This window comes from Aulonocara sp. 'chitande type north' Nkhata Bay, linkage group LG6, assembly GCF_057382095.1.
Source record: "Aulonocara sp. 'chitande type north' Nkhata Bay isolate Kocher_YH1m ecotype deep benthic linkage group LG6, A_spYH_male_GT1.1, whole genome shotgun sequence".
NCBI lineage: Eukaryota > Metazoa > Chordata > Actinopteri > Cichliformes > Cichlidae > Aulonocara > Aulonocara sp. 'chitande type north' Nkhata Bay.
This window is the reverse complement of record NC_141349.1, coordinates 37,031,487-37,054,490: the sequence shown is the minus strand read 5'-3', so window position 1 is coordinate 37,054,490 and position 23,004 is coordinate 37,031,487. Positions and strand designations below refer to the sequence as shown.

At 40.7% G+C, this 23,004-nt stretch overlaps 4 protein-coding genes across 6 annotated transcripts; 3 read left to right on the top strand and 1 right to left on the bottom strand.

Moving 5' to 3' along the window:
* The first annotated feature begins 408 nt into the window (after positions 1-408).
* On the top strand, positions 409-3,612 carry LOC147328423 (transcription factor JunB-like). 2 transcript variants are annotated; one of them, XM_086296783.1, is made up of 2 exons: positions 410-877; positions 1,138-3,612. In XM_086296783.1, the coding sequence occupies exon 2, from the start codon at positions 1,176-1,178 to the stop codon at positions 2,064-2,066; it is 891 nt and encodes a 296-aa protein (XP_086152909.1). In that variant the 5' UTR covers positions 410-877; positions 1,138-1,175; the 3' UTR covers positions 2,067-3,612. The 2 variants fall into 2 exon arrangements, with proteins under 2 accessions (XP_086152908.1, XP_086152909.1); XM_086296782.1 differs by having other exon boundaries at positions 409-3,612.
* On the bottom strand, positions 3,429-10,474 carry prdx2 (peroxiredoxin 2). The gene is made up of 6 exons (XM_086296784.1): positions 10,328-10,474; positions 9,286-9,406; positions 9,012-9,165; positions 6,857-6,979; positions 6,599-6,729; positions 3,429-3,834 (listed from the first exon to the last, which is right to left on the bottom strand). Exons 2-6 carry the CDS (start codon positions 9,386-9,388, stop codon positions 3,752-3,754), a joined length of 594 nt encoding a protein of 197 aa, XP_086152910.1. The 5' UTR covers positions 9,389-9,406; positions 10,328-10,474; the 3' UTR covers positions 3,429-3,751.
* On the top strand, positions 4,384-6,513 carry LOC147328422 (uncharacterized). Its single transcript, XM_086296785.1, has 3 exons — positions 4,384-4,698; positions 4,955-5,231; positions 5,374-6,513. Exons 1-3 carry the CDS (start codon positions 4,493-4,495, stop codon positions 5,737-5,739), a joined length of 849 nt encoding a protein of 282 aa, XP_086152911.1. The 5' UTR covers positions 4,384-4,492; the 3' UTR covers positions 5,740-6,513.
* Positions 10,475-14,501: 4,027 nt separating the features above from the next.
* On the top strand, positions 14,502-22,742 carry wiza (WIZ zinc finger a). Of its 2 annotated transcripts, none has more exons than XM_086296779.1 (9): positions 14,502-14,641; positions 15,166-15,259; positions 15,418-15,906; positions 16,509-17,318; positions 17,490-17,846; positions 19,449-19,663; positions 19,742-19,883; positions 19,982-20,141; positions 21,916-22,742. In XM_086296779.1, exons 2-9 carry the CDS (start codon positions 15,247-15,249, stop codon positions 22,070-22,072), a joined length of 2,343 nt encoding a protein of 780 aa, XP_086152905.1. In that variant the 5' UTR covers positions 14,502-14,641; positions 15,166-15,246; the 3' UTR covers positions 22,073-22,742. The 2 variants fall into 2 exon arrangements, with proteins under 2 accessions (XP_086152905.1, XP_086152906.1); XM_086296780.1 differs by lacking the exon at positions 14,502-14,641 and adding an exon at positions 14,760-15,002.
* The last annotated feature ends 262 nt before the right edge of the window (positions 22,743-23,004 follow it).

The following is a 23,004-nucleotide window of genomic DNA, read 5'->3' as shown; positions in this document are numbered from 1 at the left end:
TGAATTCAAGTTGGCTGACTATTATCTCCCTCAATCTTATGAGTATAAGCCTTAAAGGTTGTTTATTACATTTTTTTGCTTTTTTTAATGCACTAATAGTTTGCTCTGATTCACCGAACATGTCCTCCCTTGCCAGACACCCGTTAGGCTTCGTGCGTTTTTGAAGACATCTCGCCCAAGAGTTACCCATCCTCTCCCTGCCTGCGGGGTAAAGCGGGGCAGCGACGAACCTCCTCCCCTTCTCCTCCCACATCCCCCAGAGATGGAGCTGGAAGTGCGCCAGGATGGGATTGGCTTCCTGCTCCTGTCATTGAGGAACCGGTGCGCCAGGATAGCCAAATATGGACCGGCTGATATCAGTTTGTAGCACATGACTCAGCACCAGATTATATATCTTCACTGGTGGGATTACTGTTAAGGATGAAAGGCAAAGTGGCAGCGGTTTAGGTGTCCGAACAGAGCTGGAAAGCGCTCGTTGCCGTTTGTGGTTGGCTTTGAGTCGCTTTTGGGCTGTTGGTAACATTTCAAGGGACTTGTTAAAAATGACTATGAGTGTGAATGCTTGAGGGAGCCTATTTTATGTGTTTATGCTTACCTGGACTCAGTTTCCCCCGCGCCGAATACGTCTTGTCGTGTTTACAGTCCGTTTTTCCTGGAAGCTGCGTCAAGTCAAGATCAGACGGAGACAATACAGAAACAGCCAATCAGAGCGTCTTCTGGAGGGCTTATATAAATACAGCAGAGCGCGTCAGCCGCCTGTCATTAACAAGGAAACACAAGTGGAGCGCACACTTGTAGAAGAACAGACTCTCCTTCTCACGAGTGGAATGAAAACATCTGAGTTAGTCACTGGACTCCGCTTTGATTCCAACTAAAGGTACAAATCGACGACTTGGTACAGTACAGTTCCACTATTTGGAAGTTTTGCTCTGTTTTGATAGCTTTGGTCTTCAGTATAGTAATACAGCGGGACTTTTGTGCTGGAGATTGACTCATTTTGGGACACTGAAGCCTCGGTGTCCGAGCAACATCTTTTGCAGCGCACTCTTGTATTTGACTGTCTGATTTGAAATATGTCCACAATAATGGAACAGCCTTTTTATGACGACTCGTTTCTCTCTGCTTATGGCCATCCAGGCGCAGCCCTGCAGGACTACAAGCTGCTTAAGCAGAATATGAACTTGAACTTCTCCGATACATATCGGAACTCAAACTTCAAGTCACAGCACCTGCGCGCCGACAGTGATTTCTATCCAGCGGGGACGGCAGAAGTGGGCTCTCTGAAGCTCGCCTCTCCTGAATTAGAGCGACTGATCGTCCAGAGCAGCAACGGGGTCATCACTACGCCGACACCTGCTCAGTACCTGTACAACCGCGGGATCACGGAGGAGCAGGAGGGCTTTGCCGAAGGTTTTGTTAAAGCGTTGGACGACCTACACAAGATGAACCAGATGGCTCCTCCAAACGTGTCCATCGGCACAGGCGGGATTGGCTGCTCGGCTCCAGTCTCGGTGTTCGGCTCATCCATGCAACCGGAGCCGCTTGAGTATACAACCCTGAGCAGCTGCACCACGAACCCCAGCCTGACCTCTGCTGCCAGCTATCCCTCCACCACCATCAGCTACCTGCCTCATCACCAGTACCACCAGCATCCTCAAGCCGTTGCGCACGGATCACACCACTTCCAGCACTCACTGTCCGGGGCCGGCATCCACCCTCAGCGGTTCGGAGGGATGAAAGAGGAGCCCCAGACAGTCCCCGACATGCAGAGCAGCGACAACAGCTCTCCGCCCATGTCCCCTGTCGACATGGAGAATCAGGAGCGGGTAAAAGCGGAGCGCAAGCGGCTGAGGAACCGGCTCGCAGCCTCAAAGTGTCGGAGGCGCAAATTGGAGCGCATCGCCCGTCTCGAAGACAAGGTTAAAGTGTTGAAAAATGACAACGCTGGGCTGTCAAGCACGGCTTCTCTACTGCGGGAACAGGTGGCCCAACTCAAACAGAAAGTCATGACGCATGTGAGCAGTGGCTGCCAGCTCATGCTAGCACCCAAAGTAAAGTCTTATTGAAGAAATAATGCACTTATTAAAACACTGGACAGTACCTGGACTGACAACCCAACCTGGTCTTTATACGTTTTTAGTATGAAAACTGGATTATTGTGATTTCTGCCGTCTAAAGAAACATCACCCATACACAGAAATAATACAAGACTAAAACACTTAGGGCATTTTTGAATAAGTTTTTGAAAGTGTCGTCTTGGCGTTTCCTGTTTACATTTTCTTTAATTGCTATTTGTGATGCTTTTTATGTAAGTTATTTGTGTTAGAGTTAACCTCATGGACCATTCTTGTTTTTTTTGTTTTTTGACCTGTACAGTAAATATTTAAGTAAATGACATTATGAAATTAAGAAATGTGTTGCTTTGTTTTTGAGGTCGTGTATTTTTTAAGTGCCACTTCAAAAATTATTGTATTTCTCGTGAGCATTAAACCACACCGCTGTCTCTGATCAGCAGTGAAGTTTACAACACCAGAAGTTGGTTGACGTTGGAGACGTCCCAGCGTAGGATTTTTCCTTACTGACGCACAAGCGTCAGTCCATATATGGTGCATGTTGCTGTCAAACGTCACATCACGATAGGTTTCCGGGAACTCCCTCCCACATTGCCCGTCAGAAGGGCTGCGCGCTCCCCTTTACACCACAGTGTGTGTGTAATTGAAAAGGTTTGTCAATGAGTGGTTTATTCGCGTTAAGGGAGTTTCCCCATTCTGCTTTCATTTTCCCAAAACAAGCCGTGAGAACACTAGGTGAGGAAAAATGGTTAAAAAAAAAGTTCCAGATAAACATGTTAGACTGATTACTGAGAGCTAGTTTGAGTTACAAGAATCGGCTCGCGTAAAACTGAGAAAATGTTCCAGTAAGCCGAGAACATTCGGTAAAACAAGCAGGATTGTGTACTGGAGCGTTGTTCTCTGAATTAGTAAATAAGACAAATGTTATCAGGAAATCGGAAATATTAAACAGTGAGATATCAAAAATGTTTGTGGAACTGTGAAATACAGGTTGTGTTTAGGACGGTCATTATCATATAATCACATCCAGTAATCTTTCCCAATGTGCTTCAGTACCATTTGGCAATAACAGGCTGTTGTGCTGAGTCAAACACAGCAACTCCAATATTAACCAACTCTTGGCAGCTTTGTGACGCACTCAGATCTTCTGCCAGGTACAGGAGCCAAGAATGATACACCACAATAAAAAACACAAATAAAAAGGTTTATTCCAAGAACTAAGTTCTCAGTCACAAAGAAAAAGAGCCAAGAGTAGCTTTAGAAGAGTTCTGCCGCCACCTAGTGGTTGCAAGTGGACAGGCATTCACATTTTGATTTAAAAAAAAAAAAAAAAAAAAAGCCACACACACTTGATCATAACTTTCCTCCATGTTTTAATAAAGATGGTAGCAAATTATTATCAACAGCCAGGAAACAAATTTCAGTGCTTTCTTTGAAAGCACAGGAACAACAAAACTATACTTTCAGTGATCAAGACGATGAGGTTACCCAAAAGTTTGTACACTGGACATGAAAGAAAAAACAAAAAAAAAAAAACAAACATTTCCTCCCCCCTACATGAAGCTGAGGTGTGTTTTAACAGGTTAGTCTGGACGTGATGATACTGCTTTATAGGCATCCCTCTCATCTGAGGTCAAGTGCTATGTTGAAGAAAACAGCAGAGTAGGAGACGTTCACATTTACTGCTTGGAGAAGAATGCTTTGCTCTTCTCGACGTCGGGGACGATTGTGTCGCTCCCGGGTTTCCAGCCAGCAGGACACACTGCGTGAAGTGGCAGGAGGGACAAAGTTTACTTTAAGCTGACATTTATACACACTGAACTTGGTATAATCTAAAGGACAAAGTACATATGTGACTGGTTGGGAAACACAGGAAGGACTAAACCGCCAAATCTAGCCACAGCTTCGCAGTCAATTTTACCAATCAGCTATTTCCATTTTAAGTGTGTGATGTGCAGTTTAGAGCATCTGAAGTTACAGGTAAAATTAATGACATGTATTTGGGTTATTTTTATGACAAATGCATGATTACAGTTTTTGCTCGTTGCTTGAACACTATAAACCCATGCTTAGACTAAAGTAACACAACTTGAAGCTTTTGTTACCATACCTCAAACACCATACCCATACCTTAAACAAAAGTGCTGCTTTGCACTCTGGTTGCAATTATGCAACACACTTACTCCTTTATGCAACACACATGGTCCTGCATAGTACACTCTATTTCATACATAAGACACTTCGTTCAAAAATGAAATTTCAGGATGCCATTTGGAAAACACATGTATCCAAAATACAAAACACATTGGGTAATTGCAACCACTCAAATATACACCTGAAGGCACTTACTTGCAAAACTGAACACCAATTAGCCAACCACAAAAAGCCCTCAGTTTAGCCATTTCAAGAACTTTGCAAGCATGGATGGAGGGAGAGCAAGAGGAAGAGGAGGAGGTGGTCAAAGAGGCCATGCACGGACCCATATTTCTGATGATATAAGAGCAACTTTGGTGGACCATGTCATCAACCACGGCCTGACTATGAGGGAAGCTGGGCAGAGAGTCCACCCACATCTAAGCCGCTTCACAGTGGCATCTGTAATAAGAAAATTCCGACTAGAAAACAGGTCTGTCTTCATCTCACTGTCTTCTACTCTACTCAGATGGTTTTTATAGTACTGTTCTACAGTTACCATATCAAGTGTACAGGGTATTGCAGGGTGCTAATGCTCCTTTTGCAGCCAAAGTGGTAGTTTCTGTGAAACATACCATGATTACTTATATTGAAGTACAGTGTTGTACAGTGGATGATACAGTATATACAGTAAAGTACTGTAAGAAAAATAAGCAAACCGATGACAATATGTGGTTGTATTTCTCTAGAATGACTCGAAGACCTTCTGGGGGAGGACGCCAACGCCTGCTCACACAACGGCAGGAACTTGCCGTTGTGGACCTAGTGAGGGCAGACAATGCTATCCGTCTCCACCAGCTACGAAAGCAAATACTTGCAGACAGGCAAGTGTTCAACAACATAAACCATGTGAGCATCACCACCATCAGACGCATCTTGGGAAAACACAGCATCACCATGAAGCAGCTCTACAGAGTCCCATTTGAGAGGAACAGTGACAGGGTCAAAGGACTTCGAGCTGAATATGTACCATATCAGTACCACATGAATACATTCTGAGAGCTACACAGGTACCCGTGTGATGGGGTGAGGGTTCTGTATGTGTAGCACTGTAGTACAGTAATATGTTCTTTTTTTTTTCTTTTTTTTTTTTTTTTAAAAAAAACAGAGAATCTTGGCCATGGATGGAGCTGCACAGCCTCATGAATTCATTTTCATTGATGAAGCTGGATTCGACCTGTGCAAAACAAGACGACGGGGTCGTAATGTAATTGGCCAAAGGGCAATTGTGCACGTTCCAGGGCAGCGCAGGGGAAATATCACATTGTGTGCCGCCATAAGCCTTCGAGGGCTTCTGCATCATCATGCAAAACTAGGTCCATACAATAGGCAACATATACTCACATTTCTAGATGCTCTCCATGATATAGTTGTACAGAACAGACCAGATCAGCCCAGGTTTGTGGTGATATGGGATAATGTCAGTTTCCATCGGGCTGCTCTGGTCCTGGTTCTCCAACCACAGTCAACTTGAAGTGGTATGCTTGCCCCCTTACTCACCATTTTTAAACCCTATAGAGGAATTTTTTTCGGCTTGGAGATGGCATGTATATGACCGCCAACTACATGCCTGCATGCCTCTTCTGCAGGCAATGGAACAGGCCTGCGGCGACATTCAGGTGACAGCAATCCATGGATGGTTTTGACATGGAAGAGGATATTTTCCCCGGTGCCTAGCAGGAGGAGACATTGCTTGCGATGTTGATGAGGTCCTGTGGCCAGACCCCAACAGACGGCGGGATCCATGAGCCCACGTATGCACAATTGTCATGATTTTTTGTTTACAGTATAGTGTTTTTTCTATTACTGTATTATGGGTTTTTTGTTTTTTATTTTTGCTTTATCTGAATTCATGGTACTGCAATGTACAGTGCTGCAATGTACAATATTGAGTAGGCCTATTTGCTTTTTTGGTTGTTTGCAAATGTGTCTCCTGAAAATATGCCTTCTGAATGAACAATGGAAATCAAAGACTGCAGTGCTTTATATAAAGTAGACTAGTGTGTTCCCCCTGCTCTGTAAGTGTTTGCATATGATGCAAGTATGTGTCATTTTGTCAACAGAGTTACATTTTGACAAAGGAATGTCAGGTTTTGATAGCAGAGTTTAGGTTTTGAGAGTAGAGTTTCAATTTGGTGCAGATGTGAATGGTATATTTCCCAGTGTTGTGTCATGTTTACTTGTGTTTAGGGTTTTGGCACAATGAGCAAAGTTTTGCAAAATGTGTTCAGGCAACGGGCAAAAACTGTAATAAGTTATACCACTAAACCTGAGCACCAGTGTATGCTGAGTAAACACGGATGAACTGAGGGAAGGTACGGCAGTTTACTCACCCTCTCCATATTTGTCTGTGTGCTTGAAGGCTTGAACCAGGCGCAGAGTCTCGTCCACAGAACGACCCACAGGCAAGTCGTTAATGGTGATCTGCCTCAAGACGCCCTTGTCGTCAATCACAAAGAGACCCCTGAAATTCACAAGATGTTGCAGTTTTTACAAATACTTTAAAGTATCAGTAGACCAAGCTGCTTTTTAACAATAACCAGTGGGTTTTTATTAAAATAATTTTATATTAAAAAGGGCATTTAACTGACCTGAATGAGATGCCCTCATCTTCCTTCAGCACACCATACTCTTTGGAGATTGACTTGCTGAGGTCCGATACCAGGGGGATTTTCATGTTACCCAGACCTCCCTGTTTTCTTGGTGTGTTGACCCTGAAGAGAGAGAGGGGAAAAAAAAAAAACCCAAAAACAAACAAACAAACATTTTTTTTATATTATTAACAAGTACAAAACACGTAATGTCCACAGGGAAGGTCTCCTGGTTGATAAACCTTGCGTTTGCCCCGCCACCCCTTCGACCTTGTAGTTCTCTGAAATGGGAGAGTCATTTAACACGCCGTTAGAGATAAGATACAGGCGGTGTCTGAGAGGATAACATATCAGTTGTTCAACTTTATGAGGACACACTGCATTCAGAGGTTCTCCACAATGCTTCAAAAGACAGTCTGACAAACACCAAGTAGCAAAATAATAATGTGGTGAAAACTCTCCTCATACTGCAGTTTTATGTAGTTTACAGATATCTCACTTCTGGTCTCTGCTGCCTGTTGTGAGATTCAACACTCTGAGGTTAACTAAACCATCTTCAGCGAAGATACCACTTTCCTCTGCTACTGGTTAGCTTTGACCCTGAAATATCTTTCTAACCTTAACTAGCCAATCAAACAGAGTAGCACAGGGCCTAATAGAGCAGGCAAAGATGACGGTGAGGAGTCAGGTTGGGTTTAAATTCAATATCACCTAAAGTTTTGAAACGCAAATCAATATTTGTCAGTCTGCATATATCCACTTATGTAATATTAGTTGGCTACACCCATTCCTTACAGGTAGTAATACAGCTTTTCTTGCACGTGCTCTGGTTACGTGCCAGATTACCTATTGTAATTTTATCCTCTCTGGTATACGGCACAAACTTCTCCAGACTTCATCTTGTTCATGCAGCTGCTGTGTCATTACCAGAGCATGCGCCAACATATTACTCCCATCCTATAACAACTTCATTGGCTTTCTGTACAATGCCACATTATTTCAAGATTCTGCTTGTCTCCATAACCTCATACCTCATCTGTCTCTGATCTACATACGTTCCCATACTCAGTTCCTCCTCCTTCATTGCTCTCACCACCTGCTTCAGAACTTTCACCCAAATTGCTTCTCATTTTTAGAACTTGCCTGCACCACAGTCACAATATCGATTCTCCCCATCTTTAAAAGACGTTTTTATTAAAGCCTGTCCATTGTTGACTTTTTAAAAATCTATGACACATTGATTTTAATGTCTTGAAAGGCATCTACGGTATTAAATTCAATAAAATGATAAAGTGTCTGACAGACTGACAAAACTAATCGTTCAGTATATTTAATAGCAAATATGTTGTGTAGAATTTTAACTATGAGCTTTAGCAGTTAACTGTTGGTTATAATATATACTCATTTTGCTTCAGATTGATGAATGGAGGTTTTACAGCTTATTCAATCTCTTCTCATTGAAAAAAACAAACAAAAAAAAACAAAAAAAAAAACCAAACCCCAAAAATATTATATACACTTATTTTAAAGTAATGAATCCGATCAGGTGAGTGAGGAAACATACCGACTGATCTTCCTAATCAAATATAATGCATTTAAACTTTAACACAACATTCCAAATGAAGACCTGTGCAGGTTGTGTAATGCCGCATGTCTTCTTATGCCTTCTAGAAGCTGCTGTATGCCGCCCTTATCAACACGTTGCAGATAAACTGGGCTGGGCACTCCTTCACAGCAGCCAAAATCCTTCACCCTTAACTGTCTAAACAGAAACGGCCAACCGAGGATAGTTTGATGGACCTTGTATAAACGTCTGATAAGTTCAGCCTAAGACGGCCTCGCTATAAAAACAGCAAGACAGACAAGTGCATAGAACAGCTTTCACTTAACTGTTTTGTTAAGTAGATTTTCAAATGCACATGTGAAGATTCACTAAGGTCACCTCTTCCCAGTTAGTTTAAAATTACAAGAGTCAGCAATACAGTTCACCTGCGAAGATAATCACTGTAATACAGGTAAGAAGTCTTTTGTTGAAGTTCTGCTTAATCCACCTGCTAACATGTGAGCAGTGTGGATGTTATTATTGGTAAAGAGCTCAGGAAGTAGTCAAATTCCCACAAATGCTCATTATGTTTCATTATCCGTGAGTTCTTACCATGCCAAGTGAGAGAAGTGAGAGTCCACGGAGCAGCCAATAACCTCACAGCCGATGTTGCGGAACTCCTCTACCCTGTCGCTGAAGGCCACAATTTCAGTGGGGCACACAAATGTGAAATCCAGGGGGTAGAAAAAGAAAACTACATATTTCCCTGCAGCACAACAGGAGGAAATAAAAACAATGTTAAGTATTAATTCTAGTCGAATAAGCTGTTAGTGTATAGGCTTATAAAAGCCAGAATGAGCCAATTAGAACAGATGTAGCTACAAACCTTTGTAGTCTGACAGCTGGATGTCCTTGAACTGTCCATCAACTACAGCTGTGGCTTTGAAGTTTGGGGCAGGGAAGCCAATCTTAGCGTTTCCAGCAGACATGGTGTTTGAGACAAATGACTGAAAGAGAAACAGCACAAACAGTTACCAGAAAACTCCTAATGCTTGCAGACCACCACAGATAAATTCAGCTGGGTGGTGCCTGAGATGAAGCTCTGATAAACAAAAAATATGAGATTTAGACTGGAAAAATAAAAATGCGGTGAGGTTCAATCCAAGAGCCATGTTTTACAGCTCTTAGGAGGCCCAGAGGTTCAAAGACTTGGTAACTTAAGCAGACCCAGATAGTGTCACATGCAAGTCATGTTCAGCCTGCAGGGAACAATGGCCTATTAGCAAGGTTACATAACCATGATACGCACAAACCAACGGCAGGGTTCTCGCTGTGCCTATAAAGACTATTTCCGAGGATTATTGCGCGGTCAGTTACTTTGGATAGTTATTGCCTGTATGCAAAATTAATGTGCAAATAAACGATAAACTTGCAAATAAGATACGCTGTACTAAACAAATAGCAGTCGGTATTAATCCAAAGGCCTATGCTTTTCAGTGATGTATGAATAAATCTGGATTATTTCTCCCTCGTCACAATTTATACGAAAAAACGCTAACAATCGTCAAGGAACTGTGCTTGGTTTTAAAGAGATAAATGCACGTAATGGGTCAAAGTTCAGTCATAAAAGTTAAGCTTTTAATGTTTAAATTTCGTTTTCGAAATGAAACAGAAAAAGCTGTAGTAGAACAGAGCGGAGAGGAAGTGAGTAGTGCATTCTGCAAGCTGCAGCACAGGGACAAAGAAAGAAAACATGGCCAAACACTTCATGAAGGAGCCAGCCGCTCACCCGCCTGACAGGCTAGCTTAATGTTAGCTTTACGTACGAAACTGCTTTCTTTAGTTTCGGTTTGTTTCAGAGGAAATACAAAGTCGATTTTACAGACACGCTGTAAACTTCTGACGAATCCCATAAACATCCTACTTACCTGTCTTGACGTAAAGCGCGAAAGAAGTTGGAAGCTGCAGGCTGCAAGAGAATAGAGGAGTCAAAGTGGGAAAGCGAGCGTGCGATAAGTACGCAGAGACGGCTGAGGCCACCCGGAAGTAAAAATCAATCCCTTCAGAGTAAAAGTTAAGATAAAAACGATTAAAAGTTAAGATTAGCTGTTTCTAAATATGTATATCTCTGATATAAGATCATATTTTCTAAGTACACCGTGTAAACACTGTCATATGAACAAAAATGCAGGGATGTCGTAGTGAGGGAAAAGTGTGACTGGCTTCTTGGGGCCCCAGTGTTAATGTCAGGGTCAATGACAATGTCAGTTTTATATATAGAGCTCAATTATTACTTGTAAATTCAATGTTCTTAAAATAAAGATAAAAACAAAAACGATGTATGTCTACGACACCTTAGGGCCGGAGTGTCAAGGCTTTGGAAAATGTGAAGATGGAAAAACATTTTGGTTTTTTAACTGTATTTTCACAAGTTTTACAGCTTTTTCTATTTCATGGCCATTTTTACTTGAGACATTAAATATAGATTTATGAATTATGAACTTTTTAAAAATATTCAATATAAATAACAAAGATCACAATGGTTTTTCAGCCTAACCACCAACCGGCAATACTGTTTTGATTAAAAAGTCCGAGAAACTAACAATAATTCAGACTTCTGGCTTGGATGAAAATAATCCATTCGTAAAACCAAAAACAAAAGTCCAAAACAATCCTTGTTTACAAGATTCACTTTACAAAGTAATCCAGTACCCTTTAGCAAGCTAGTTCTGGCACCTCTAGATTAAACTGATGTGCATGTATATGCGCATGTAAGTACATGTAATTTAGGAATTAAGAAAATGTTAAATATTTAAAATCATTTTTAGCTCCTTGGCTACCAAAATACTTTCTGTGTAGTCACATTTTTTTAAATTGAATTAGATTTTTGTTTCCCTTTTTCTAATAAAACTTATTCATTTGAATTATAATGAAAGTCAGTGGAAGATGTCCTTGTAGCAACTATTCTATATTGTATTAATGGCTGCCTGATCCAAAAAGAACCCCTACCTTCTTCAAGGCCTCTAAAGAAGTGAGACAAATAAATCTAGTGTCGCTATGGTGGTGCCCAGTTTCTTTGTAAAAGTCTATAAAGAAGTAGTGGTTAAGTTAGACAAGTTAGTTGTAGGTAGGTAGGCAGGCAGGAAAGGAGGTAGGGACCTTTAATCTCCAGGTCTCCTGGTTACATCTGTTTTCAAGGTGAATGAACCTTGGGCTTTTTTGTCCACTGTTCAACAGATTTCCCACGTGAGGGACTAATAAAGGTTATCTTATCTTATCTTAACTGATAATCTGGTGGCTGACTCAGACTGTCCACAATGAACCTCATCTGGAAAAAGCATAAAGATTTGATTAAGTAGCGCTTATTTCCCTTCTGTGCAGAAGATATCTACTACAGCATATTCATTGTTCCCAGGAAAAAGCGGGAAACCACTGAGTTCTCTTACACATATCTAGAACTGTAAATAGGTTTTAATGTATCGAAGAGGTTGAAGTGAAGAACAATATCTCAAATCCACTGTTTTAAGTTCACTTTGCAAAGTGAAGCAGTTGCATATGAGGGCATTCATTATTCAAAACTTAAAAATGCAGTTTTCAGCTTTCTGTGCATATTTTTAACATTATTTGTTAGGTTAACCAGGTTGCATGTACCACATGGACTGCACACATGATCTTTGCACAACATCGGAGACATGGTGAGCCAGGCCAAAATCAATGAGCATGACTTGCAGTGGCTGTTGTCTGCAATCCAAAACCATAATATTTTGAGGGTTTATATGAGCATGGATGATTTTCAGGGTCTCGAGCAGGAACAACGCTGTGGTCAGCTGGAATCACACAAATGTGTTCTAACTAAACACATCTGTGCAAATTAGTATTTTTTTTTAAAGTTTGTATTTACACAGTGAAATAGGTAAAGATGGCAAACCTGATGTGAAACTGGGTGAGAGTCTCTCTTGCATATACACCTTCAGACTAAGATCAAGGAGCTCAAATTCAAGACAAATGAATCCTTCATGGAAGAATGATCTAGTCCCCCTTACAAAATCACGGGGCTTGAGATCACGGGCTTGTCTTCAATTTTTTTTGATAGGAACCTCTGTGTTGGATACAGTGTGGACACACTTGACGACTTTTCCAAAGCTTCCTTCCCCGAGAAAGGTTTGCACCTCATCGCTGGAACTCAGTAGGTTTAATTTAGAGTCTGAGAAACAAACTGTTACAAAGAGCATGTCAAAGCCAACATATAATTATGTTGTCAACACATAAATCCACATACACAAATTCCCCAGGGATTAATAAAGTTTTCAGATTCTGATACATAGATTGATAGAAACATACATTCTGATACATATATATGATTTCAATTTCATATGTCAAAATTATGTTAATTGCTTGCAGCAAACTGATCACACTTTGGCACTCTCAGTTTTCAACAGAAACATTACAAGATACTAAATCATGTTTCCATTTCTGATAGAATAGCCCGGAAATCACAAAGTTCTGTGTTTGTTGAGATGATTATCTGCCACAGAACCTAATCCTTATTTCATAACCATCTAGACTTGAGCTTTGTTCAGTACTATATTTTAGTTTTCCAAGTTTACTGTTCAAAAATGTTATTTTTTTTGGCGTAACCTGATAGGCTAGTTGATGCCATGTTTGAAGACAAATGTTGAAACATGGATGAAAAAGATGACTGTGTGGGTTTTCAGTTGCTGTGAGGACTGATGGCTTTTCTCAGTACTGTCTGTGATTCCATCACGTCACCCTGTTCTACATCTTTCAGGTCACATAATGTCCCCACTGGTCAGAATGGAGTTCTCCACCTTTTACACCAATTTAAAAAAAAAGTACAAATACTGAATGTTTATTCAATTGTGAGACATACGCCTCAGATTTACCATTTTATTTTAAAAAAAAAAGAAGAAATATATATTTTACATAACAATTAGTAACCTTGTAACATTTAGGCAAATGACACGAATCATAAGTACAAAAGCCAAACTCTAGGCATGTTCATTTTAATTTACCTGAATGATTGACTGCATTCATATTATCAACCTAAAATTATCATCATTTAATTATGTGAACACAAAAACACATATTCTTTACAGATGTCAAGAGTATTACACCGTACTTCCCATCTTAACACTCAGTTTGAACACAGGCTATCTTGACTATATCTATATGCCACAATGGAGTTGTGGTTGCGCAGTTAGAAATGTTTTGGTTGTCTAGACTGTATTCTGAACAGCCACGTTACAAAACACCTAGCCTACCAAAAAATGTCTGATGTGTGCTGATGCTGATGAGAAATTCAAATTTTAAAAATAGACCTTAAATGTGATGCTAGCAACTTAACAGTCTGCAATTTACCGTCACAGACACACAAGTTTCTTCTCTTCTTGTGATACATTTGGGTCAAAACTAGTTTGATTTATTTCTTTAAATTCACTTTACTGGAGAGTTTAAATAAATACAAAAATACATTCAATCAAACTATAAAAAAAGTTGTGATATTAAAGTTAACCCTTTAACTTGCTAAATCTGCCTAAGAGGTGAAAGTTAAAGGGTTGAACACTTTGCAGTAAATCGGATTCACCACTAGATGGTGACAAACATTGTGACATTCTAACTGAACTTAAAGGTACAGGCAACACCCTGCTAGCAACAAAGTGTCTGAAGACACTACTTAAAGTTGGTTCTTTGGTAAGCTGTCGTGTGTAGACACAACGCTGATTCATTGGTTGATTTAGGTCTCTTTTTGTGCTTTGATAATTTATAGGTCAATATCTGAAAATGGTCAGGTACAAAAACTAGTCTGACAATGAATGAAAAAGCAGCCAATGAACAAAGTAAATGAAACTTTGAAAGACCTCCAGAAAGGCTGGGGAACTATTTCTTAAGACCACTTTACCTGAAAGTTTAGCTGCTTATAAACAAAATGTAAAGAAATAAAGGGTAGCTCAAAATTCTTTCCAAGTACACTATGCATGTGGCATATTCAGCTTAAAAATGTTCAATCAAATCATAAGGGGAGGATTAAAATCACATTTTTATTCAAATATGTTCACATGTCTGTCAGTTTTGTATTGTATTTGTTTGACATGACAAATACCACCCATATAATTCAAAAGACATTATTCCACCACTTTTATTTTGGAAAAACATACAGCCAGGAATGTATGGAACACTACTTCCGCTGAGCTTGTTACTATAAGGAAAACAGATGCACACAGGTAATATTTTGGGTTTTTTGGCAAAATTTGCTATACTTTAAAGAGAGGATTTATGATTTGTTTCCATTTAAGGCTTTGGCATTTGTAGCTTGTCTTCTCTAAGCTTGAATAAGATTATTTTAAGGCTAGCACAACAGCTAAAGTTAGCATTATAGAGCAAAACAAAGGCTGTAACAGGGTTAGCCCGAGTTAGCTTAAAGTTACAATGTCTTTCAACTGCTTACAGATGGTTTTGTTAAAGTGTGTACAGTAACATTTATAGTAGATGAGTTTATTTAACTGTAAGCTGTGTTAAGAGATGCAGTCCGGTTTTCATCCACGGCTGTGAAGACGTTTGTGAACAGGGCTTTCTTCATGCTAGGTGTCAGTCGAATCGTGTTGTTTAAGCAGCTAGTTTGGATGTTTTTGTTATAAACTGTAGGATTTCAGGGAAATTGCATTGCACGTTTATTTAATGAGCTATAAAAATGACCTGCAAATTGTTGTCAACACTAATACAGCTCCTCTGCCTTTAAAAATTTCAGCTTTCATTCAGTATTAACAGGATCCAGTGGAAGACGACACTTTCATCTCTCAGAATAAACCAGCAGCATTTTTCAGCATCAATGGATTCACAAGGTAAAAAGACAAAGGATGCTTTTAGGTGAATTACCAAAAATTGCATTATTCCAGGTAATTGGGTTTAGAGTGTCATTTAGAGTCTGCTTGTGCGGTTTCTGCCCATTCTTGTTAATTTCATTTCACTGGTCATCATTAACTTCTAACTCCCCCCACAGCAACCCCACAGCCAGTAATGTGTGAAGTCTGTGGAACGTACTTTGAGACACGGCGAGGACTTTCCAGTCATGCCCGACTCCATCTGCGCCAGCTTGGTGTGACGTTGTCAGAAAGCAGCGGGGCTCCCATAGAGCTCCTCTACCAGATCATCCAGGAGAGAGATGGCTGCCTTCCAGATTTCAAATCAAACTCATCTGCACCTGGGCCAGTGCCTCAAAAAAATACAATGCAGCAGGAATCAAAGACCCCTTCAGAAGAAGAAGACACTAATACCTCTTACAAGGCCGGGGTTAGACTCACGACAACCCCACAAAAGGTAGATCATCAGGGATCTCCAGCAAAACTGAATGAATCTTCAACAACTGTCCCCCCATCATCTCCTTCTCCTGTTAAGCCAGCTGAAGGCGGCAGCTCATCTTCCTCAGAGCACACAGCCCCAGCAAAGCCACTGTGGGCACCACGGGAAACTGACGCTCCTATCACGTTAGGTATGGCTGAACAGAGCTGTTTTCTTTAACATAATATAGAGATTTCTTTTACAAAATATCTAAACTTATACATAGAAGATGTGTGTGTCAGTGTATTTATCTGCAAAGACCGTGCCCTGTACTTTGAATCTCTTTCTTTCTTCTTATTTCAATGTGTTTTGGAGAATCCACAGATATGCAAACATAAGACAGGAACTTTACGCTTACAAACCTCTGTTTCCTGTAATCTATCTCCCAGTCCTTCTGCCCATGTGAGACTCACATTAATTATTCAAATTAATAGTCGTGATAGCAGGCTTCCAGGTTATCACCAACTCACTTCTCAAAAATGACAAACTGAAAATGATTCTCATTCTGTACTGAAATGAAACCAGGACACACAAACTGGGTAAACAAAAATTAAATATGATTGACTTACAACCTCAAGACGGTTGTAAGGGAAGCCATGCAAATGTTTTATAAGAAACATAAAATTTTGAAGGAGAGTAGCTGCAGGTGCAAGGCACAACTTAATAAAGGGTATTTAAATTTGTAATGTTGATCTTACATTAGTCTCCTGCTAACTTTGTATATTTCTCTCACCAATTTCCTCATTCTTTTAGCTTCAGACCCCCACGATGAGGTCTACGTTTGTGAACTTTGTGGCTGCTGGTATGAGACACGCAAGGGCTTGGCTAGTCATGCTCGGGCACATTTGCGGCAGATTGGAATCTCTGACAGTGACATCAAGGGTAGTCCTATTGATCTTCTTTATCAGGTCATGGAAGAGGAGGACCTCAAGCCTATTGATTTAGAGAAAAATGAAGAGTTTACTTCAAATAGTCCACCTAGAACTTCATCCAAACGCCTTTCTACTCCACCCGAGTCATCCTCGAGCAAACGGCCTAAAGTATCTGAGGAGTGCATCTGCATTCTCTGCGGGGAGGAATTTGAGAATAGAAAAGGCCTGGCAAGCCATGCACGCTCTCACCTGCGTCACATAGGGATGAGTGAATTAGTGGGGAAAAACTCCGCAATCAATGCCGTTGAGGATCTGGTATCCAGTGGCATGCTAGAAGCTGTACACCCCCCCAAAACAAACAATACAGCCAGCTCATCTGCAGCACCATCTCCAGCCCCACCCTCTCCTGCAACTCAGTCTTCAGGTCCAAGCCAGTCTTGGACCTCTCTTTCCTCTACACCCCTGTCTACAACCCCTGAAAAGGTCTCTCAGGCTTCTCACCCTCCCGTTTACAGGGCACCAAAAGCTAAGAAAGGTTTTCGGCTAGCAGTGGACCCCCTTCATAGAAAACCCAAGCCTGAGCCTATAGAGACGGAGGTTTCTGTTCAGCTGAAGACATCCACCAATGAGAGCAGCTCCCCTGTGCAGAATTTGTCTGCTGGTGCCATTTCTGCAAAACCTTCTGAGTCAGGTAAAGCAAAAAACGTTTAATCAAGTGCTTTATGTTTGGTACCATGTTATACTATAACAGGCTTAAGTTGTTATTTTCTTAATCACACTCTTTGCTTTAGCATTTTTCCATCTGTTTGTGTGTGTACAGTGAGATCAGATGTATAAAGTTGTAATATATAATTTTCCCCAGCTTGTACAGATGTGCAGTCCCCACCAACAGTCCTTTGTGATTTCTGTGGCCAGCTATTTGACACCCGCAAAGCCCTGTCTTGCCACGCCCGTGCCCATCTACGGCAGCTCGGTCTCTCTTGGTCTATTAAAACATCACCAATTGATCTTCTAAAACAAGTCATGATGCATGGTGAAGAAGGCAGGAAAGAGTTGGGGCCCAGTGGGTCTGCAGCATTGGGTAAAGTCTCATGGGGTTCTCAAAGCTCCAGAAGGTCCCTAGACAGCCTCACATCTGGGGAGACAGCTTCGAACTCGCCTCTTGATTATTCCATGAAAGAGAAATCACCATCTAGCAAGGGTGGAGTCATACACCTTGGTAAGTAAAGTTTGTTACTTTACTTACCAATATTTTGTCATTTGTTATCATAGCATTTTTCCCAGACGCTTTAGTGAATTATTGAAATGATCTAATTATTGAAACTTTTTGGTGAAACTATTTCCTTGTGTCACTTTTATGTACTCAACATTTGAATAGTGTATAGTGTTGGCCTATTACTGCTTTCAAATATGAAGTGTGGTTAGAATAATGTCCTGACTGGACCCTTACTTGGGGACTATAGACTCTTAAATTGACAGAAAGAACAGTGCTCTTAACTTCCAGAAAAAAGTAGAAAAGCGTATTTTAACTAAGTACAGAACTTAACCACCTACATAAAAGGAAACGTTTTGGGTGTTTACTGATCTGGAGCATTGAGATCAGACTGTACAGACCTAAGTTAACGATAAAAGATAAAGTTGATAACAGTAAAGTTAGAAAGCAAAAACAAGTATGGCTTGTTTGGAAGGTTCATCAGGAGAAAGGCTCTTCTTTCTTAAAAGAACATAATGGGGTTGGGCGATTGGACAAATATATCGACTATTGATAGTTTTTACAAGGGCGATTTATTTCTTTATTTCCCCATGAGTAAGTTTGTTAATAATGATGGAGCTAATTGAGGCAGTCAACAAAAAATAAATAGATAAATAATAACGCTGTTTTAACAGCACCCTCTTTCATCTGCGAACAAATGCACCCTTCTCAGAGTGCGCCCAAATGCTTGTTGATGGAGCTGCAGAAGCTGGTGATAGCCCAGCATACTCAGCCAGATGGTAGACACGTACATGCTCTAGCAAGTTAGTAGTGTACTTTGCTCGCATTATATGTCTGCACAGGTGGCACACCCCTTTGGTTACATCCATAGGTTTACCTCTTTCGTCTGGTTTAAAGCCAAAGAAATCCCAAATTTTGCACCGTCATCACGACTAACGCAATTACAAATGAACCCATCTGGAGCGCAGACTGAGTCAAAATCCCTGAAATGTCTCTGTCAACGCATTTTGGGCAGTTTGTCAAAAGTTTGTTCATTCTGCGCTTCAGATGGGTTGAGCGCATTAAAAATTGTAACCGCATTAATCGTAATGACTGCGTTAGCGCTGCATTAACTCTGACAGCCCTAATTTTTTTTGTAAATTAGTTCGTCCATGTTTGGACTTCTTCTGTGTTGTAAACATGCAACTCAGTCCATGTGTGATTACATTGTTCCGCCCATCAAAAAGTCTGTGCATGCGCGACTATATCGCCCATCGTCGATTATTGGACTGACAATTGTCAGTTGGAAACTTAGCTTTGCATCGTTGCATCCGAACAAATCACAAGACTTCTGGAACAATGCCCTCCTCTTTCCTCTGAAATGTGAACTCCTCTGCATACCAGAGTATTCTAGAGTCAAATGTGAAGCCTCCCCATGAGCTAAAGCTTGGCCAAAATTGGCTCATGCAACAGGACAATAATCCCAAGCACAACAGTTAGTCTCCAAGAGAGTGCCTGAAAGATAAAATAAGTAGGGTATCGCGATGGCTCAGATATATTTCACACCTCAACTTGATTGAAATAGTGTGGCAGCAGAAGTTTACATGTGTGCCATCTCGTTTGTGTCAGACACATCCTGTGAGCTTTGTGGGTTCGACTTTGAGAACCGTAAGGCCTTGGCCAGTCACGCGAGGGCCCACCTCCGACAGCTGGGCATCATCGAATGGAAGGCAGATGGAGCGACTTCACCAATTGAACTCCTTAGTGAGCTGATCAGGAGAGATCCGGCCAAGGTGTCGGAAATTACCAAGCGTTATCGCATGGGAGACCTTTACATCAAGAAGGTTGGCTGTGCTCTGAGATATTCAGATAAACATCAGTGTATTACATTCATTCTAATTTACTGTAATTTTCTTTTTCAGTCCCACAAAACTCCTACATCCCCATCGCCATCCACAGAATCTGAGTGTGTGGCTGGCGGTAGTCTGAAGTCTTCCATGCAGCGCTATGAATACAAAGTAAACAGGAAGGACTACAGCAACCACAGCGTGCGCTCCTCAAGAGGTGAAGTAACGGGACTAAAGGGCTGTGGAAGATAGCTGGATACAGATGCAGTGTAATAGATTAAAAAGCAATACTAAAACTTATCTGTGGGATTTCAGGGGTGCATTCACAAAAGCACGGGGCCTCTGCAGGTAGAGAAAATCAGAACGGCAACTCCCAGCAACCACCGCGGTCTGGCAATATCCCTGCTCTGGTGCCAAAGCCCCCACTAACTCCACTGGTCAAACTGGTGGGTAAAATGTATTCCCTCAAGTGCAGGTGAGTCTCTATTTGACAGCTGTAGAAATGCTTTATAAAATTTTAGGTTGTCTAAATCTTAAATTTGATGGAGAGGTAAGCTACATTTGAACAATATTTAAACATATTGTCAAAATGTCTGAATGTCAGATGCATTATTATACATTTACTAACCCCTTAATGAGATACACCTTTGTTCTACTGGATTGGATTGGATTCCTTTTGCCTTTCCAGTGGCACACATTCATCTCCGATGGAATCATTCTTTAGACATTTTTGTCCAATGTGACATGATGTCAATCTCCTGTGTCAACACATCCCTGTTGGATTGAGATCTGGTGACTGTGGAGGCCATTTGATTACAATGAAATCATCGTCATGCTCAAGAATTCAGTTTGAGAGGACTTTAGCTTTAAAACATGGAGTATTATCCAGCTGGAAGCAGGCATCACAACAAGGATAGGGAGCAGCAATACCCAAATAGGCTGTGGCATTTAAATGATGCTAATTTGGAACCAAGAAAATACACTACACTGTATTCACTTACCCATCCAAATAATTGAATTTAAGTGCTCAGTCATTTCCATGGACACGTGTATAAAATCAAGCATCTGGGCATGCAGACTGCTTCTACAAACATTTGGCAAAGAATTGGTCGCTCTCAAGAGCCCAGTGAATTCCAGCATGGTATCGTAATAGGATACCACCAAATCCAGTTGTAAAACTTCCTCCCTTCTAAATATTTCCACAGTCTACAGTGGTGTTATAACAACGCATTAAGCGTTCCAGTGAAAGGAACTCATAATGCTTCAGCATACCAAGACATTTTGGACAATTTCATGCTCCCAACTTTGTGGGAACAGTTTGGGGATAGCCCCTTCCTGTTCCAACATAACTGCACACCAGTGCATGAACCAAAGTGCATAAAGACGTGGATGAGCGATTTTGGTCTGGAAGAACTTGACTGGCCTGCACAGAGTCCTGAACTCAGCCTGACAGAACACCTTTGGGGTGAATTGGATAGGAGACTGTGAGCCAGGTCTTCTCGTCCAACATCAGTGTCTAATCTTATAAATGTGCTTCTGGAATATTGTTCAGAAATTCCCATAAACACTCAAACTTTGTGGAAAGCCTTCCTAGAAGAGTTGAAGCAAAAAAATTATCCAAAAAAAAATCACGTTAAAGCCTCTGGATTAAGAATGGGATGTCACTTGGACTCATATGCATGTGGAGGCAGACAAGCAAATTCTTTAAGCACTGTAGTGTGTCTCACACCACCATCACCTCGAACCATCGATACTGAATGGATCATTTTTCTAATAATTAGTTATCCAATTTTGGCGAGCCTGTGTGAACTGTAGCTTCAGTTTCCTGTTCGTTGCTGGAAAAGCGTTGCACCCGCTGTGGTCTTCTGCTGCAACTCATCTGCTTCAAGGTTAAACATGTTGTGCATTTGGAGAGGTTCAAATGCAGTGAGTTACTGTTGCCTTCTCATCAGCTCAAAGCAGTCTGGCCATTTTTCTCTGGTCTCTGGCAGCCCATTGGATATTTTCTGCATAAATGCTGTTTGTGCTGGTAGAACAGCACACATGCCACACTTCAACTTCAGCAGGTTGTGTTGACCATGTCGACATGGTTAAATGCACTGGCCTAATGAGGAGCTGTACAAGTGTCTCGAATGAAGTGGCCAGTGAGTGTAGACTGAGTTAATATCAATGTTTGTTTTTGTGGGGGGGGGGGTCTTTTTCAGCTTCATATGATGCAGTTAATAAAACTTCTCTATCCTGCTGTTCAGGTTCTGTGAGGAAGTATTTCATGGACCTCTGTCTGTTCAGGAGCAGTGGATCACACACCTGCAGAAACACATTCTGTCGCTGGGCTATAAAGACAAAGTGTCTCCTCCCGCTACACCTGTGACAACTCCAGCGCTGGTCCATCCAGTAGCTGTCTAGACATGTATTTATTCAGTTTTTCTTCTCAGTCTTTTAAATGTCAAAGTGCAAGAAGTTGTGTTATCCTAATGTCTACTTGATGTCAGCAAATTGTCAAAAAATTAGTTCCTTCCTTGTCCTAAAGAGGGCAACCATGAGCCATATGAGAAACACAGCACAACCTAATACACTCAGGTTAAATCCATTAGATATCATAGATCAAAGTAATGTGGATGTGGGTTTTTTTTGACAGACAGAGCTTTTCTACGTGGGCTCTAAAATTTCTTCCATTTGAACAGATGTTAAATGTATTTTAATGGTATTCAGCCTTTGATGTTAAGAAACTAGAGAGACTGACATGAATTTCACTTTTTTTTCTTTTTTTTACAGTGTGTGTAAACTGCTGTGGTGGTCATTTCATTTCAAAATAGCTTTTTTCTTTTAATTACCTTTGAACTTTGTTTTATACATAAATGTTTACGGCATTTTACCTTAAATATGTAGGGCCAATGTTTTTCATTGTGTGTTCTGTACACAACAACACTGTTACCACAAAGCTTAATGCCATTGTTGTAGAAGGTAGTTAAGTGTTTCCATTCTTTTTCTTTACAAAATGCAAAACAAGCTGACAGTGGATGGAGATTTTACATTTTTTTTAACACTTGTATAAAATAAATTATATCTTGTATATAATTAATATCGTGTGTGATATGCTTTTTTCTAATCTCTATAGGAATGAACTTCAGGAACATTGACTTAACCAGATATTCTGAATGGTATTTCCTCCGTTTCCAATACTACAGCAAGAAAAGTGAATATATTTTAAAATTAGGATTTAGCATTTAATCCATACTCTAAACCAGGGATCACCAACCTTTCAATTGAAACAGCCATTTGTGCGCAAACCAAAAACATTTGAACCATATGAGTGTCTCACGGCACATAGTCATTAT